Here is a 19,748-nt window from a genome sequence, read left to right as displayed (position 1 = left end):
ATTTTTAAGAGTGCCAGTGAGAGAACAGAGACTAGTCTGCTTCTATACTGTAACCAAGAATTTAATCCTGGCTGAGGATTGTGGCAATTGCGGGTGTTTGAATGCAATAAACCTGTTGTTGTTGTTGTTGTTGTTGTTGTTGTTGTTGTTGTTGTTGTTGTTGTTGTTGTTGTTGTTGTTGTTGTTGTTGTTGTTGTTGTTGTTGTTGTTGTTGTTGTTGTTGTTGTTGTTGTTGTTGTTGTTGTTGTTGTTGTTGTTGTTGTTGTTGTTGTTGTTGTTGTTGTTGTTGTTGTTGTTGTTGTTGTTGAATTTTGATGTGATAAGGAATTATTCTAGGACAATATTCCAACACCCTGATGTTTCATAAATGTAATAATTAAAGAGATATTAAACAAATAACTTTCTCCTTTTCCTCTATAGAGGTACATCCTGTATCAAAAGACTGCATACAATAGCTAGACTGTAAAAGGACATGATCACTTTGAATCTATTGAAGTGAATTTTATGTTACTTAATTTAATTCACTGAATGTCATCCACTCCACCTGAAAACTTTTATAGCCGCTGTATTTTAGAAACTCATATTGTTCTGTTCTATTATTGGGAGATACCTAATTTCTCGGTATCTGTCCCATATCCTGTTAATGAAGGGTGAATGATGGGAAGTTATATGTATTTATGTTGAGAAAAGGCAACCTCCATAACTTGAATTTTTGAAATTTGACATTCCGTCTGCCAGTGTAACCAAGAAATTCTGTTCTCCAACGATAGATTGTTGAGGTTGAGTTAATAGTACCTCATACCTGAGTCCCATAGCCAGGTGATACTAAATCGTATAGAAAAGAAAGGTTAAGGATTTATGGATTGTTGTGTGAAATGCTTTCTTTTCTTTGCTTCTACTGTATGTAAACCAAACGCTTAGAGGTCATCGAAGATCCATTTCAAAGCTAAGCTGTTGAAATAATGAAATGGCATATGGTTTTTAGGGCCGGGATGTGTCTCAGGACTTTGGCTCATCCGGATGCAGGTCCTTTGATTTGACTCCCGTAGGCTACCTGCATGTCGTGAGGAGGATGAAATGATGATGAAGATGACACATACACCCAGTCCCCGTGCCAGAGAAATTAACCAATTATGGTTAAAATTCCTGACCCTGTCGGGAATTGAACCCTGGACCCCTGTGACCAAAGGCCAGCATGCTAATCATTTAGCCATGGAGCCAGACATCTAAGCTGTTGATAGTACTGGTTCACAGCAATTAAGTTATATAGGAAATGAGTGTTAAGAAGAAAGACTTAGGTCTGGTGGGAGACTTCAAGCTTGGTGGAGGATTTCTTGTCAGCAGAAGATTTGTGTTTTGGGTAGTTGGATATACATTTTGAAGTATTCCTATCCAAATTTTGAAGGAAATTATTTGAGAAAATTTTATAGAGAAATTATGAGGATAATGGAGAGGAAGGCAAAAAGGAACTCCCCTGAGATAGAATTGGAAGGAACATATACAGAGGCTGAATGTTGAAGACAAGAACAGATTGTACAACAAGGAGAGAGGGAAGACCTGTACTGATTGAGTTCTTGAGGTTATCAGGAAATAGAAAGTGAGGGTCTTACTGACATTTGCCAAGAATTGAGGACGAGTTCTGCACTGACCGCAGAGATGGTCAGTCAGTCAAATCAGTCTCTTTTAATTATGTACAATTGACATCATTACATACATTTCAAAGAACTCCTTTGTTAAATAAAAAGGATGTTGAGCAGCCAATGCTTCAGTCTAGTTTTAAATATTGTCGTTGGCTTTAACTAACTGAATGTCTTCCAATAAATTTGCATCTCTCTGTCGATGTACTTTTGATCATTGAACAGACCATTTCTAGCCTGGAATAAGCATCCACACAGATTGCACATAATTGTTAGAAGAGGGCATGGTTGTGCTGCATGGAGTTTTCGTGCATCTGCATACAGCATTTTGGTTACCTTTTTAACCTAGGTTAAAAATCCCTCCATCAAAAAGATACCTAACCTTCACACCTGGGTTGTTCATACAAGATTCATGTAGCATGGTAGCCAAGTATAATGCAAATAGTGTTTGAGCGAGCACACACTACTGTTTCAGTCCGTGACTAATAGGAAATTTGTCAGAGATCCTATTCTGATGGCAAAGCTGTTCGGTCATGCCATCATGGAAGGCCTGAACCAGATCAACAAGATGCTGAGGACAACCAAAGTGTTTCAGTACTGCCCACATAGCAGGTCTTGGAACAGAGATGCCTTTTCCAGGTCATAAAATACTAAGAAGAGAGGATTCTGTTGCTCTCTGCATTTTTCCTGAAGTTTCCTTGCAAATATGATCAGATCAGTTGTGCCTCTGGAAGTTCAAAACCCTCACTGGTACTCTGGAAGAACTCTCTCAGAGATAACCTGGAGCCAGTTAAGTAGAATTCTTGTGAAAATTTTACCTACAATAGATAATAGTGTTATACCGTGATAGTTATCACAAACACTGCAATCCTCTTTCTTGAAGATTGTGATGATAGTGGCATTTTTCAGTTCGCTGGGCACTTCTCTGACTTCCGAAATTTTGAGGATGAGAGTAAAAATCCTTGTTTTGAGTGATTGACCACTAGCTTGAATTAACTCCAGAGGTATGTTATCTGGGCCAGGTGCCTTTCTGGGTTTCAGATGATTGAAAGCTGCATTGAATTCTTGGTAAGTTGGTGAAACTGCCATCCATGGTTCTTTGGACTGTTGAGGCACATCACAAAGAAAGTCTTCATCAGCATAGAAGGACAATTTAGAAGGGTGAAGAACTGCTCCTTCCAATGCTCCAGGACTTCATGCTGTCAGTATGAGTGGTAGAGTTGTCAACAGTTTTCAGTGTACCTGTTAAAGAGCAAGATGGACCATAGAACTATTTTATTCCTGCATAAACGTTTTACAGGTGTGAGCATCAGATAGTTTCTGAAGTTCCTGAAGTTTCTGTTGCCACCAGTTTTTATTAATTTCTCTTATCTTTGTCTGACATGTTCTTTAGAGTTCTAAAAAATGTGCTTTCTTCATGTTGGAGGATGGATCTTGAAGATAGGATAGATATGATTCCCTTTTTTTTTTTTGCTTTGATGAGACACAAAATTTCCTCACTGTTATCATCAAACCAGTCTTGTCTCTTCTGCTTTACAAAATCAATGATCAATCAATCATTGACTGACCAGTAGCAGTGATATCCTATATGATTTTAATTATTTTACTACCACCTCTGTACAGTACTTTGTTTTTAACCTCTGTCAACATGATTGAGTGTTTTTCTCTTAGCCATGATGAACATTCTATGTTTTTCACTCTAGTTTTAAGCCTATTTGATTTTCTATAATGTAAATGTTGAATCTTAGGGTACCATATATTTTAAGGACACTAGGTTCAGGACCCTGATCTAATTTTAGGCTAAGATTTATTTCGGCTGATGATGCTTTCGACAGTTAAGCAAAACATGTCCCAACATACGACTGTTGTAGTGTTTTAATATAAGGAAAGATAAGTATTGGAAAGGTAGTGTAAACGATTATTATTATTTTAATGTTCATAATCTGATGTCCAATACGGTCTACAATTAAATTTATTACTTGTAACATACCACTTAGTCAAGCAGCTCGTCTCCTTTCTCCCAAGTCTTCCCAGCCCAAATTTCGCCACTTTTTCATAACGCTACTCTTTTTGGAATCGCCCAGAACATATTGAGCTACATTTCTTTGTATTTTTCCAGTTCTTGAATCAAGTAATCCCCCCTGTGAGTGGGGGACGCAGACGAAGAATACACCAACGGTATCCTCTCCCTGTCGTAAGAGGCAACTAAAAGGGGCAACCAGGGGATGATCAAATTAGAACCATGAAACACCATGGGTCGCCTTTACTTGCGCGTATTACCACTATGTTGGGTACCAAATAGGTTTGTGGTTAGTAGCAAACGTGTGCACGACGGCTTTTACAGTACCTGTGATTAGTAGCAGCCTGAGTGATCGGCGGACGGAGCTGGCAGCTTCCATGTTTATGATTATTTTTCGGAACCAAACTACAGAACACATACAGTGTCAATTTCATATGACATTAAACTCCGCAGCATTACTTAACAGTTTACAAAAACTAAAGGCATACAAGCTGGACAAACCGCCATGGGTATACAACAGCGGAGTCATCGTCATTTTAACTGATTTTAAACTGAAATGCAACATCATCGTTACCATATTTTATTTCATATTCAACTGTGCAAGTGTTATAGTTTGTTTTAAAGTTGTTTTAAAATTATATTTCATATTCATCCACGCAGGTGTTATAGTGTATTTAAAGTTGTTAAGGTTATATTGTGTTTGCCCGATTTGACTTGTTGGCTGATGATGGCACATAGTTTGGTGCCGAAACTAGTACCTCATGTCAACGATATGTGATTCATTCACGTTAATAAATATCTTTGTATTGAATAGGAGGAACCCTCTTAATTTCAATTATTGTAATCCCACTTCAATACGGATCATGAAATTTCTAAATATTAAGGAACTTATTACCTGAAATAAAAGAATATTGAACATGCTACATGGATGATTTGGTATTTGCAAAAGACTTTCGATGACTACTGTGACAAACTAGATAGACTACTGGAGAACTTGGAAAATACCGGCTTCAAAATTAATATAAATATTGCTAAGAGCAAACACTTTTCATGGGGCATATAATAGATAGAGAAGGTAAAAAGCCAAACCCCCGTAAAGATCAGAGCAATTTGTGATTTTCCTTGTCCAACCCGAATCAAGCAAGTAAGACAATTTTTTGGGATGACCCAGTTCTTTGCTGACCATTGTAAAGGATATACTGATACAGCAGCACCATTCCAATGATAAAGTCTAACAAGCATTTATAGCAATGAAAAACCTGTCGGCAAATAGTATTAAGCTTGGATATCCAGAGTATATAAAAGAATTTATCATTCAGACTTATCCTTCAAACATTGGGATAGGTGCATGCTTATACCAAGAAGAAACGGACTAATTGAAGAAGCAAACTTACTTAGCATTCACTAGCCGCAAGTTACGAAAACACAAACTGAATTACACTACTACAGAACAGGAACTGTTGTGTATTGTATATGCATTACAGCAGCGGAGGAAAATTGTATATGGTTACCCGATCATAGTAAGGACTGATCACAAAGCACCAGTATTCGGTCAAAAAGCGGCGATGACGAGTGAAAGAGTCACACGGTGGGTACTGTTTACCCAACAGTTTCAGATAAAGCTGGAACAGTGCAGCAGGAAAAATAATATTCTAGCTAATGCTTTAAGCAGGAATCCAGTGGAGAGAGAAGAGACAATCCAACAAATCGAGCTGTTACATCAGGACAAAGAACTATTAGAAAAACTAAGGAACATCAACTTATTGCAAAGGTCAGATGAGAAGTTAATGCATGAAATAACAAGACTAGAGCAGAATAATTCAGACAGTGACAGAGAAGCAGAATTATTATATCCTTATTTACTGAAGGACGGAATGTTAATGAGTTATATCAATAAAGATAGGAATAAATTATGAATAGTGGTATCACAGGAATTATATAAACAGATGATCTGGCACACTCATAGAATAACGGGACTTGGTGGAGTTGAAAAAGTAACGAGAACAGTACTAGAGAGATTTACATGGAAAGGGATGAGAAGGATAATCAGGCATATAATCAGAACTTGTGATACTTGTCAGAGATCTAAACATAATACATTCCTAACAAAGCATAAACCTATCAGGATAACAACATATGAAATTTATGTAGTTGATATTTTCGGCAAGTTGCCATTCGCAATGAAAGGGTGGAAATTCTTTGACGTTATTATGGACATATTTTCAAAATTCATATCATTACAACTGATCCAAGGAGCTAATGCCAAACAAGTCTTGAGAGCAATAGTAAAAGGGTTGATACCTAAAATGGGTAAACCAAAGAAAATATTAACAGATAGAGGTACCCAGTTCACATCAACTGAGTTCCAAGAGGCAATGCATGAAATGGAAATCAACCACGTCTGGGTACTATGTTTGGTAAGACATCCATCAGAAAGTCTGGTTGAGCAATGTATGAGGGAAATATCAATGTATTGTAGAATTTTTTGTTCTGTGTATCATTGGAAATGGATAGATGTCATTAATATAATCGAAGAAATCATCAATAACACTGTTCACGAATCAACTGGGCAGATAACTAGTGTTGTAAACTTGAGTCAATATCTGAGAAGACTGCGGGGTGACATTTGGAGAGATAAATGAACCAAAACCCAGCAGTGGAGAAATCTATCAAATGGTGAATGAGAAGTTGAAAAGGCAGACTAACAGAAGATTGAAGAAAGTTCAAAAAAATAGCGTCCATCCACCTTTTAAAAATAATGACCTGGTATTATTAAGAAAATCACCTAGCTCCAATACATCTGAACGCACCTTTTCAAAATTTGTTCATTTATTTGACGGCCCATATATCATTAAGAGAGTACTTGGGAATAATGCATATATTGTTAAAAAATAAGACAGGTACATACAGAAACGTATATAATACCGCAAACGTGAAACTATACTTTGCAGAAGACCATGAATAAAATCAGAATAATATTATAGAAATTCAAATCGAGGCAATGATGCAAGTGCAGGACAATGAAAAGTCCCATTTAGATGAAAATCTATAATATAAATAAATATACTGCAAGCACTATATTTATTTATCCAAGGCAGGGAAAGATAATGTGCCTTTCCATTGTCGTGATTGCCAATATACGCAGTTAAGATGTTATGATTTACTGCGAATAAAGTTAAAAACTACATATTTTAATTGTCAGAAGAATTCAAGTCATATGGTACAAGCGCAACTCGACTCATAGTGGCCATGACCAAGACAAAATGTATCTTCCGAAATTGTTAGTATCAACACAGAGAACAAAAAAGAGCTGATTTTGAGAAGACTGGTGAAAAAAGAACGGTAGATTTGATTTCAAGAAGAAGGTATTCTGGAAGTAAAACAACAAATTTATCAGAAAATCGTAGGGATATCAAAGATACACTTCCACACGTATTATACAAGTTTAATTTAATACGAAAGACTGAAAACAGATAAAATATATAATGGAATTCATCTTGAGCGTTTGAAGGGAGAAGAGGAAGACTTTAAACGGACCTGACTAAATAAAGCAGAGGTTTCGTTAGGAAGCATATTTTACAAAACACAATTGTATAAGATAAAATACCATTGAATTAAACAAGATAAAGTCACGTCAGACATTTTGGTAGTCTGTATAATAACTTACACATAGACGTTATATTAGCGAATATAAAACAAGACAGTAATACAAGAAGGCTTTGAATCTGACAAAATGTTGTTATTAATATTGTCTTTGAATCTGTGTTTCCTGAATGCGCAAGAATCCGACGTAATGGACCTAAAAATCGAGAATGGGTTGACGACCGAAGGAGACCAGCCGACATCACCGGCAGATGAGAGCTCATTTCCCGCAAAGGAAATCCCAGACAACTGAGCCAATAACCAAAGGAGGACCAGTGGAGCTGACGATGTAGCAGAACCAACATCAATCCCGGCAGGCGAATACATAATAAGTTCTCAAAATGTTATTAAATGATTTTATGTTCTTCTTTGTAGAATGTAGATAATATATTATATTTGGAAAGGAATAGGTCGTTAAATCTTCATGATATGATTCAATATATATTTCCACGTGAGTGATCCAAAAGTGACGTATTTAGGAAGGTGATAGGTAGTCTTCAGCATGAGTAAAGTACTTCTTAAGATAGGGGAGTGACCATACAACAATGAAGTGTTATGTTAGCAATATTCATTTAATTATAACAAACCTTACCATTGATAGGGATTTATGAAGAGAATAGAATGTGTTACATAATAATATCGAGTCGTATGATATCAAGTTCGTAAAGATTGATCATTTGTTGCCAGTAATAAATCAGAACAGGTTAAATATGGTACATATTGGTAGAGATGAGAGATAGTTGTTGATCCGTGAAATGATATTTTGGTTATGTGAGAAGTGAATTGAATTGTGTGTTACGTTGAATTAAAAAAAAAAAATACTGACATATGGTGCGGTATAAACATATATAAAGAAATATGAGGAAGGAAGTGTGAAATGATGGAATAACATTATATATAGGAAAGAATCGATGAATTGTGATAAATGCGAAGAGATATGAGAAAAGATTTTCATATATGAATGAATAAAGAGTAGTTAAATAACGCAGATGTGAATTAATGGTAGATTTTGTGGTAATATTGATGTTTACAAAATAAATAATCCATATTGCATGGCAAGTGGCAACTTGGTATTGAACTTACGAGCTAATGATAGGTATTGGTCATCAAAAATATATCCGGTAACCCATGATTATCAATCATATGGTTATTTCAACGATAAATAGATATTATTTATGTGGTTCGAGCTGTTTGTAGCTAATATAACAGGTTGTTAGTGGAATATACAGTTGTAACGTCTTCTTAATAAAATTCTATGACTAATGAGGACTTGGAATTTTCATCCATGGTATTCCTTATTAACCCATACTAGAATGATTGAATTTTATAAGATGATAAACTATAATTGCAATCTGACAATGAAGCTATGGTGTCTATTTAGAGCAATCTCCCTTATTTCCAGAGTAGATATTGAATGTATATGACGTACTGATGATTATATTAATTTAGAAAAGAATATTGTATGGTATGTAGCCAATGGATGCTATACATGATCTAAACTGATCTTATTCTGTTTACATGTAATATATGAAGACAGATCAAAGCAATTGTTCTTAATATCAAAACATTTTGTTCACAACATCATGATATAATTTTTAATCTTAATATCAAAATATTTTGTTTTTTATTTTAATTTCATAATAACTTAATACCTCAACATCAGGAGGCTAATTCTTGAATATCTGAGAGACAATTTTGTGTTATGAAAGATTAATTTTGGTTAACAAGTTCCAATCTACGAAGACTTATCTGATGTGAATTATGTAATTTTAAAGTGATACGTTGAGGATAAACTGAGTTAACTATTTTTCTTTTCAATGAATGTTGCGACAATTTCTATGATATAAAGATTATTGAACAAATACTTTAAAAAATAATATTTTAATTACAACAACAATTTTGAACCTCAAGCAAATATTTAATTTATCCATCATATTTAACTTTTTGAATAAATGATAGTAAGATTTAACTTATTATTCATAGATTTTAATATAGTATGTAAAGTAAGATTATGGCATTGCGAATATATATTGCTGATACTGCAATTGATTTATGATAGAAATGTCTGTTAAATTTGTCTGGCATGAATGGAAGCATTATGTTGGATAATCCTCTCTGAATTCACATTTTAAAAAATTGTACATACGATTTGCTACAAAGCCTGAGATGCTCACCGACCCTAACCATGGATTTTTCTTGAATGCTAGGAGACTTGGACTCGGAATGGCGCACTGTTATGTTTAGAGATGAGCCTTACACTTAGAATTTCACGTTCATCATTTTTAACTTTTTCGTAGCTTACAAATTCTTCTTTCATCAGAATGAATACTCCCCTTGCTACCATTCCTGTCCTGTCTTTATGATGTACACTCCAGTTTTGTGAAAAAATTTCTGCATCCATTATATCATTCCTCAGCCATGATTTGACTCCTGTTACTATATCTTATAAGTATGGTGTAAATATTATTTATTAAATTACTTAATTCTATTCCTTTCTTTGACAATACTTCTACAGTTCAACACTAACATTTTTATGTCATCCCTGCTTGACGTCCAGATCCCTGTGCCCTTATCACCACTCCCTAGTCCACCCCGTTTCCATGAATGTACCTCCTTATAATCCTTCTAAACAAAGTTCCTAATTTACATGTACCACTTCAGTTCAAGTGAAGGCCATCTTCGCATAGATCCCTATCCCCTACCCACCCTATCTACAAATCTCACTCCCAGTTCCCCACTTACCCATTCCATAGTCTCATTTAAATCTCCTATTTCCCTCCAGTCATCAGTATCTCTCGTATACAGTATCCCACACATCCCCAACCATGTTAGTACCTATTCCTGCTTGCCTTAGATTATTGGTACCAACGTGGAAGATAACCACCATCTTCTTACCCTCGTTTCTCCTTTCTATATTCCTCTAACCAAGCTCGATAGCTGCAGTCGCTTAAGTGCAGCCAGTATCCAGTATTCAGGAGATGGTAGGTTCGAACTCCACTGTCAGCAGCCCTGAAGATGGTTTTTCGTGGATTCCTATTTTCACACCAGGCAAATGCTGGGGCTGTACCTTAAATAAGGCCATGGCTGCTTCCTTCCCACTCCTACCCCTTACCTGTCCCATCGTCGCCATAAGACCTATCTGTGTTGGTGCGACGTAAAGCAACTAGAAAAAAAAAAAAGCTATTTTCCTCTACATGGCCTTAAACTTTTTTCTGGATAACACTCTACTCTGGTTCCTTATCCTCCACACACTTTGCCTACATGCATGACAATTGAATCGCCCATGACCATAGCCTCAACCGTGCCCTCATTTGATTTCCTCTTCTCCTGGTCTCCTTTAACACTATGCGCTTAGCGGTAGTAATATTACTACTAAGCAGCTTGCGTCTGATTGCCACATGTTAGTAATACTACTACCTTGAAATGTGAAATTCTTCCACTCGAAAGCTATTCACGTTATCAAAGTTTTTCTTTTAACATGTTGTTGATTTCCTTTACTATCGATAGATGGTGTTATCTTTCAATTGTGATTGGTGGTGCAACCTAGGGACAGTGTTTTGTAGCCATGTGCACTCAGCTGGAATTTATCTAATTGCTGACATACGTACTCCTCATGCACTCCGGTTAGATAATCCCAAATTTATCCACATGTGTTCTAATGATGGATTATATTACTTCACAGATTAATAATGAAAGTATAGTGAATCAACAGTCTGCAATCATCTCTCAAGTAGTCGATTTATACTGTATATTGAGATATGGATATGCGTGTATATGCTGAGCACTGCACATGATGATGACATGATTAAAATATCCGCAGGAAGAGGGAGCCACGAGAAATCCAAACTGTCAGCAGTAGTGGACTATAACAAATTCAAAATTGGTGTTGATAAGTCCAACCAATGACATGTTATGCTTCACAAGGAAGTCATTCAAGTGGTGGAAATAAATATTCTTCCATCTGTTTGATCTTCCCATAGTGAATGCCTATATACCGTACCGTAAGGCTTGTTCACAAAACCTTCCCCTATCGAAATTATGTGTACGTTTAGTGGATGATCTGGTGAGTAGTGTTGGGGCTGAAATCACTGAAGAATCATGAGTATCATCTGCAGTAAGGCTAGTAGGTTGAGATAACTTTCCACACATAATACCTGCAGTGGGCGTGAAGAATTAAAAGGACACAAGCAGCTTACGAGCATGGATTGGTATGTCAAGTCCAAACACAACACTGGCCGTGCTGTGAAAAATATGATGACCGTGTATTGCCGTAAATGTGATGTAGGTCTTTGCATATGTGAATTTTTCAGTGTTACTGTACCAAGGCTAGGTATTGGGAATAACAATGTATAATACTGTTGTTCAGTGACTGAAAACTATCAAATTTTCTTGAGTGAATTAGAAATTCAAGTGCCTGAACAAGGATAAGAGAATGTACCAATATTGTAGCCTGAGTTTCTTTCCAATGTAAGCATTTTTGAATTGATTTCATGCGATAGTCCACTTTTTCTAGAATATGTATATGAATTGGTTATTTATATAGCAAAAGCTGACAGAACTGTGATTTTTTTTCTGAGAGTTTACAACACGCCGGCCCAGGGTAGGGACACTATCTCGACTCATCTGCTCTCATAGTGTTAACTCCTGTGATACCTACAGAACCCTCTTCCTCCACCCTTTTTTTCCTCCGATTACCTGTGCTATATGCTTCCCTTTTCTATCAGTCCCCTTTCCTCTTCCCCCACCCCATCTCTGTAACATCGCCCTGATCTCCATCTTCCCTTTGCTGATCTACCTGCAGTGACTCATACCAATTCCTCACCAGTACCTCTCCCGGGCACACTGCCTGAGGGGAAAACCCCTTAGCCCTTGTTTTCCTTGACCTTAAAACATCAGTCCACCTGTCTTCTACAACTGCTCCCCTTCCTTCCTTCCTTCCTTCCTTCCTTCCTTCCTTCCTTCCTTCCTTCCTTCCTTCCTTCCTTCCTTCCTTCCTTCTTTCCTTCCTTTCTTCCTCCCTCCCTCCCTCCCTCCCTTCCTTCTTTCCTTCATTCCTTCCTTCCCTCTTGCCTACCTACTGTATCCTGTACATTGATTGAGAGACCTATCTTCAATCCTGTCCTTCGTTGCAAGTCTAATTATCTCCCTCAAGTCGCTATCTCTTCTGTCATCTTCCTCAGTTCCCACTCACAACCGCAGTCCTTACAACTGCCTCTCTCAGCCAATCTTCAAAGAAATGTGAAATAATATGGAAATGTCAGCAGAAATAAATAGCACATTCTATGAATAGAAGTTTGTATAAATGTCAACGGGAAGAAATAATCTGTATATAAGTTATATAAAATAAGAGTTTTGTCTGTACATTGCTCAGAATTTGAAAAGGATGGTATTTCTGTATCAGTTGTGTCCACAGTAACAAGGAAATGCACTTTTTAATTTTCTGTAATTTCTGTCTGTATGTATGTATGTATGTATGTATGTATGTATGTATGTATGTATGTATGTATGTATGTATGTACACGCACCACGAGAAAACGGCTGAAGAGAATTTAATGAAAATCAGTATGCAAAAGTCAATGAATAAGTGTTACAATATAGGCTATAAATATTATTCACGCTGAAATGGTAGTTTAGGGGAAGGTCTAAAATTGAATTATTAAATATTTATGTTATTAGTGGTTGTATCTTAATGAAAATCGGTATGCAAAGTTGGGATAATAAGTCGATACAATCTAGGCCATAAATAATTTTATTCACGTTGAGTGAAATGGTAGTTTTGGTGAAGGCCTAAAATTTAATTATTAAATATTCATGTCATTAATGGTCTATCTTAATGAAAATTGGTACACAAAGTCGGAGAATAAGTCAATACAAACTAGGCTATAAATAATTGCATTCACGCTATGAAAAATGGTAGTTTAGGGGAAGGCCTAAAATTTAATTCTCAAATATTTATGTTATTAGTGGTCCTATCTTAATGAAAATCGGTAGTCAAAGTCGGGGAATAAGTCGCTATAATCTAGGCCATAAATGATTTTATTCATGCTGAGTGAAATGGTAGTTTAGGGGAAGGCCTAAAATTTCATTTTCAAATATTTGTTATTAGTGGTCATATCGATAAATACTATATAACTAAAGTTATATAGTATTAAATTTCCAGTAATTTATTTCTTATACATTGTTACCATACCGACTATGATCACAGAGATATTAATGAATTTGGATTTTTGTTACTAAGTCCATATCAGCGCCCAGTCACGAGAAAAGGGGTGAGCAGAATTTAATGAAAATCTGTATGTAAAGGAAGAACAGTCTATGCTATAGATAATAATAGGACGTTCTAATATCACAGATTCAAAAGAAAACTAATTGTGAAGGCCTACAATATAGAAAAATAAAATTGATCAACTATAACATCATATTGACAATTGTTTGTTGTGATATGCTTTGTGTCTTCTGTTGCTGCTCATCTCCGATAGATAGGATTTTTGCTGCATACCGAGTATTTTTTTTTTTGCTTTACGTCGCACCAACACAGATAGGTCTTATGGCGACGATGGGATAGGAAAGGGTTAGGAGTGTGAAGGAAGCGGCCTTGGCCTTAAATATGGTACAGCTCCAGCATTTGCCTAGTGTGAAAATGGGAAATCAAGGAATACCATCTTCAGGGCTGCCGACAGTGGGGTTCGAATCCACTATCTCCCGGATGCAAGCTCACAGCTGCGTGCCCATAACCACACAGCCAACTCACCTGGTCATACAGGGTGTAGCAGCCTGCCTGAATATTGGCGGGAAGTAGTTGGGAAGTTAGATAACTTTTTTCTTTAGAATGCCATGCCTCTGGATAAATTTTCTGAAACTACTGGTACGTAACACCCTGGTTCATAATAGCATTCGAGCTATTCAATCCCTATTCTGAGGCACTGATTAGAATGAGCAGTTTGTATATTAAACGGAATAATGGCACAGGAGTGTTCACAGCAGTGTGCGGCCTGGTCATTGCAGCTCTGAAACTTTGGACTGTTAGATCGGCACCATAATACTGTTCGTTAAAAGTGAGAAAATGTGCTGTTTTTCATTTGGTCAAGTATTTTATATGATAACATTGCTTTTAATCCCTACATTCCTACTGACATTTTTGTAATGACCTATGTTGACTTTGGTTAGGAAATCCACAAATTCAGTCTTGCTGAGAATCCCATAACCGAGCACTGGTACATCAGCTAGTGTTAACTACACTTGAGAAGATTTCACAACAATAGTGTAATTAGGAAACCAACTGATAGAATAACTACACTAATTCTAGTTAAATGTGACCTGAATTTTAGAATACTCAGAATAGGAGGCTAATTACAGAAATGTATAGCTACACTAAATACATACAGTTATAGACTGATTATTATTACAACTACTTGCAGACAGAAAAGGCTAAGGAGTTATTGTCTAATAAAAATAGTTATACTACAATTCTAAACAGCAGTTAAGCCTATCCTAATTACAATAGAGTTCTAATAAGAGCTAAATATCTACAGAGATATTCCCCATACTATGCAAATATTTTGCAGTCATAAAATATGCACACTAATTGCTAATAGAAACAACTTCACTACACTCATTTTAAACTGCGTTCAGACAAATCCTAATTACAAAGGGTTATTACTACACATAAACAGAAATGAAAATTGCTGTTAAAAGTTGAAATTTGGAAGAATAATACAACAAAGCTAATATGTAGACAGATTATTATAATAATCATCAGTACCTTGCTCTACTATGCTCTATAGAAATGAAAACTGCCATTAATTACTGTACTGAATATCAAAAGGAATATACAAGAATATTATACAACAGTAAAGAATGCAAGAAAGATACCACCACTCTCCCAACACACTGAGTTTCATACTGACTCCAATACAGAGTCCCACAGTGTCTCTAACACTGACTCCTAGTCTGACACTGGCTCCACCATGGAGTCCAACACTGACTGACTGTCTGCGGCTAGCCTCCTTTTTTATAGCTTGGTTGATGTGTACCAGAATATTCACAACATGGCTGGAGATGCAATATTCTTGTTGCATCTCCCAGAAACTCACAGGTAAACCAGCCGACGAGAACAATACACGGAAAGGCCGACTGGGAGATCCCCGGTCGTCTGACTCATTAGCCCCTTCCAGGAAGTACCGAAAGGGACTTCTACAGGGCTGCGACGTAATATTGCCCCCTCTTCGAAAGCTGATCATCCCAATCAGTTATCTTCTCAGCTGTTCCTCAGTATGGTGCCTGTTGGTAGATGTATCGCCTTCATCTTGCATTTGGCCTGCATCGTACTCAGTAGCTGACATCATTTAATCCCCTTAGAATGTGGTGTCTTTCCGTGTCATTTTGAGCTTGGGGACAAGCTTCTCTTCCTTGTGGGGTTATATAGCCATACCAGGTCTTCTTCATGATATTTGGTGGAGTCTGCTTGTTGGTTATATCGTGGCTTCATTCAATATCTCTCTATTCTCAATCTCTTCTGGACAGTGCTGTGTACATCCTCTAGTTTCCTTGCTAGATTGAGGCTGTACTGGTCATTAGGGGCAGGATTGGCCAAATGCTAAGCGGAGTTCTCTCCCAAACAACATCCTTGTTATGAATCCACTGACCTCATACACTGCTAACCAGTATGCCAGGGGGACCAGGGGATGGTGACGATCCCCATCCCTATGCGTTTTCACCCAGGTGTCATGACTTCAGTTTCCTTCAAACTCCACGTTCATCATTCGGCAGAGGATGTTCATGCACCTTTCCATTTCCATCTGACCATCATTGTTCCTCCTTAACTGTGTTCCAATCGAGGTTTCTTCTAATTATACCATTCTTGATTGTTTTCAAACACCTTAGTCTGGTTCTCGCTCTTGCCTTCCCTCCTCCTATCTGGGTTTCCATTATCTGCTTTGGCATCTTTCCCTCTTCCATCCTCTTAACATGCCCAAACCATCTAAATTTATTCCTCTCCATTCTGTGGAAAAGCGTTTCCACTCCGATTTCCTTCCTAACATACTTATTTCATACACTGATCTATTCAGTCTTTCCTTTCATACTTCTGTAAAATCATTTCACCGTTCTGGATTTTATTCTCCTGTCTTTTTTGTCAGTGTCAAGGTCTCAATTGCATATGTCAATATTGGCCAGTAGTACATCTTATATATCACCTCTTTACACTTTATTGGTACTTCCTTCCTCCACAACAGGTTTCTCACACTCTGGTAGAATGCATTTTCCTGTTGAATCCCTTTACTGATCTCCATGACAAGCCCTGCATCCTGCATCAGTTCAGATCCAGGGCCTTATAGAAATAGCTATTGTGGTAATCTAACAGAAAGATAAGTTTCCACTTTTTACTTTTTAATTTCATTTGCTGTTAATAAGGTGTTTGTTGGGTTAAGTAGCTTAGTCGTTAGAGCGCTGTCTTTCTGAACTGAAGTTGGCAGGTTCAGCTTTGGCTCATTCCAATGATATTTGAAGATGCTCAGTGTGTCAGCCTCATGTTGGTAGGTGTACAGGCATGTAAAAGAACTCCAGTGGTACATAATTCTGGCTTCTTGGATCTCTGCAAAACTGTAAATGAAAGTAGCAGTTAGTGGGGCATAATACTAGCAACATTAATTATGCAAGATATTTTCCTGCAGTTTTCTTGTGTGCAATTTTTAACTGTTTTTTAGGACAGGCGTCAGAACATATCACAATTTTCATTCATATTTGTCAAACATTTGTCCTTTTTATCTTGGTTGAATTCAGTCCCTGGGATGTCATCCCATTTAGTCATTTCTTATGACAGGCAGGGGATACTGTGGATTATTCTATGATCCCACCCCAAATGGATATTATTGCTGGATTGTATTCAGGTTTAATTCTAAAATATTTACCTTCCCTGAGATGCATTCTGGGACTCGTCTTCTCAGAGTTATACCCAACCATATATTCTCTGAGCATTTATAAAAATGAAGTTCAAACAAGATTGATCATAAAATTCATATTTTTTTGTACATTCTGAAGGAATATGAGATATGTTAAACTATTTTTCCAAGTTCTGAAAGATTTATCTTAAACAGTAAGTTAAAAGAATGGCACCTATACAGTTCATTAAGAACCTTTATTTGCCAAAAACGTGCTGCCCAGACAGATGGCCTGCAATTATTGGATTTTCATATGGTCTATATCACAACATCCTTATCGTAAGCTGAACCTTCTTAACTGGGTGTCCTGATCTCATGTAAGACATCTCTCCAGTTGATCTTAAGAGAGTGAGTGAAGCCTATTTCAGTCCTCACTCCAGAATTAAAATTCTTAAATGAGTCAGGAATAAAACCTGGAGCTTCCATATAATGTGCTGACTACAGGAAGTTAAAAGGCTTGTAGTAACGTATGCTGCCATAAACCAAGTAATATGTTATCACTGTTTTCATTAATGTCCAAGTGAGGACTGTGTAATTATTGATGACTTTCAGCAATTATCCTTGATACAGAAAGACTTAAATTGATAGCTGTAGCCATTTGACACCATACATGAACAGTCTTGAGAAAGGAATGTGTTTTTCTCTTGTTTGACACCTTCAGATGCAGATTTATCATTCATTGAAAGTACTCTCTTAATAACTCTGTCATGATAAAAGTCTGGTCACTCTCAATAGTTATAGATGTATTAGTTTTATTATGTAACAATTGTCAATCTACAGGATGGATGAATTACTCCATGGATGCTTACGGAAATCATCAATCCTGTGTGCAAAGAACTTACCGCCATAATGGTAAGTAAAATATGTAATAACTCAAAAATAGTTCCATTAACCACCAATAAAATCAAAACATGAAGTGGAAGAGTTGATATAAAAACTGTGGAGATTCTGGGGTAGGATAAGTCTTAGTAATGGAAATTTTGGTGAGTAGCAGGCCTACATTTAATTTATGTGATAGAATGAAAGAAAAGTACTAAATTCTATTGAAAATATTTTTTAAAATGTTCATACTTTGGTTATCAGTAATACAAAAATGTGTTGGAGACCAATTTTATCTTTACTAATTTGCTATTGATTTGCTCCATCCCGAAATATGAACAAGATTTTGCCACTATGTGTGATATTTTTCAACAAAAACAAAGCTGCAGTTTAACGTAGGAGTTGTTTAATTTGTTTCATTATGAATCATTATGATTTTATTTACCAAATTTAATTTTTTTCCATTTTAGTGCATTGTGTGTGATATTGTCATGGAGGAGCCAGTGATAAGTAACAGTGAGGAGCAGGAGGTGAGTAGTGAAGTTCCTCCATATCTTTGAAGAATTAAATGAACAATTTGTTTGAATCTGATCTAATCTTGATATTTGTATTGATTTATTTACATTTAAATAATTTGAGCCTTTTCTTTGCATAGATAGTTAGATAGATAAGGAATGGGTGAGCCCTGCCTTCGCAGGGCTCCACACGTAGGTCTGTGAAGACCCGTTGTGTCCCTTAAACGTGTTTGCCTAGTCCAGCCCTAGTGCTCCTATAAAGGGTACCAGCGTCCGGATGTTGGCATTCCTGATGTCTTCCAGGCTCACAAAATGTGAGCCAAGATATCGATGTCTAGTGCTTGCAAGAGCCTCGCACTGACACAACACATGCGCGGAAGTCTCTTCCCTCCTACCACATCTTCTACACATCGGATCCTGACTGATTTTCATGATGTGTAGGTGTCTCTGTAAGGTATTGTGTCCTGTCAACAGTCCAACTACCAGTCGCATTCTGGTCCTATTCATATTTATCAGGACCTCTATATAACTTTGGCTAGGCCCTTTGATAAGTTCACGTGCCTGCCTTGCTATGGTTAACCTCTTTCAAATGTCTAAGTGAGACTGGTTTGTCCACTGGGATATTACCAGTTTCACGCTTCGGAATGACACTCCTAGAAAGGGCTCTGGTCCTATGAAAGGACCTTTTGAGCCCTGTTTCGCTAGTTTGTCAGCTTCTTCATTTCAACTGATACCTGTGTGCCCAGGGACCCATAATAGGGTAACTGAGCTAAGTTCACACAGCTCATCTAACATCCTTTGGCATTCCCATACCATTTTTGATGTTGTTCTAACTGCGCATAGTGCTTTTAACGCTGCCTGGCTATCACTGCAAATGGTGATGCATCTCCTATGTCTAGGCATGTTCCATATACACAGGCCAGTATTGCATATACTTCGGCCTGGAAAACAGTAGCATATTTACCCATGGGAAGGGAGAACCTTGTCTTAGGTCCTCAGACTCCGGCGCCTGTGTCCGTCTCTGTCCGCGAGCCATCTGTGTACCATGTGCAGCCCCCAGACCTAAGACGGGCCACAGCATCCACGGCCCACTCCTCTCTTGTGGGTATAACTACTGTGAACTTATAATTCAGATTAAAACTAGGCTTCGTCAGGTCCCCGATCATCATTGTCATAG

At 37.1% G+C, this 19,748-nt stretch overlaps 1 protein-coding gene across 3 annotated transcripts in view; it reads left to right on the top strand.

Moving 5' to 3' along the window:
• LOC136856732 (serpin B4-like) overlaps positions 1-19,748 on the top strand; it is a 304,832-nt gene that overhangs the window by 7,357 nt on the left and 277,727 nt on the right. For 2 of the 3 annotated variants that reach the window (XM_068231104.1, XM_068231102.1), the window contains exons 3-4: positions 18,018-18,089; positions 18,527-18,586. In XM_068231104.1, coding sequence (XP_068087205.1) covers positions 18,039-18,089; positions 18,527-18,586 — 111 coding nt within the window. In that variant the 5' untranslated portion in view covers positions 18,018-18,038. The remainder of the gene's footprint in view (positions 1-18,017; positions 18,090-18,526; positions 18,587-19,748) is intronic. The other variant, XM_068231103.1, reaches the window with a different exon arrangement.

This window comes from Anabrus simplex, chromosome 1 (assembly GCF_040414725.1).
Source record: "Anabrus simplex isolate iqAnaSimp1 chromosome 1, ASM4041472v1, whole genome shotgun sequence".
Taxonomy (NCBI): Eukaryota; Metazoa; Arthropoda; class Insecta; order Orthoptera; family Tettigoniidae; genus Anabrus; species Anabrus simplex.
Note: the sequence above shows the minus strand (reverse complement) of the source record. Positions and strands in the feature narration are given on the sequence as shown.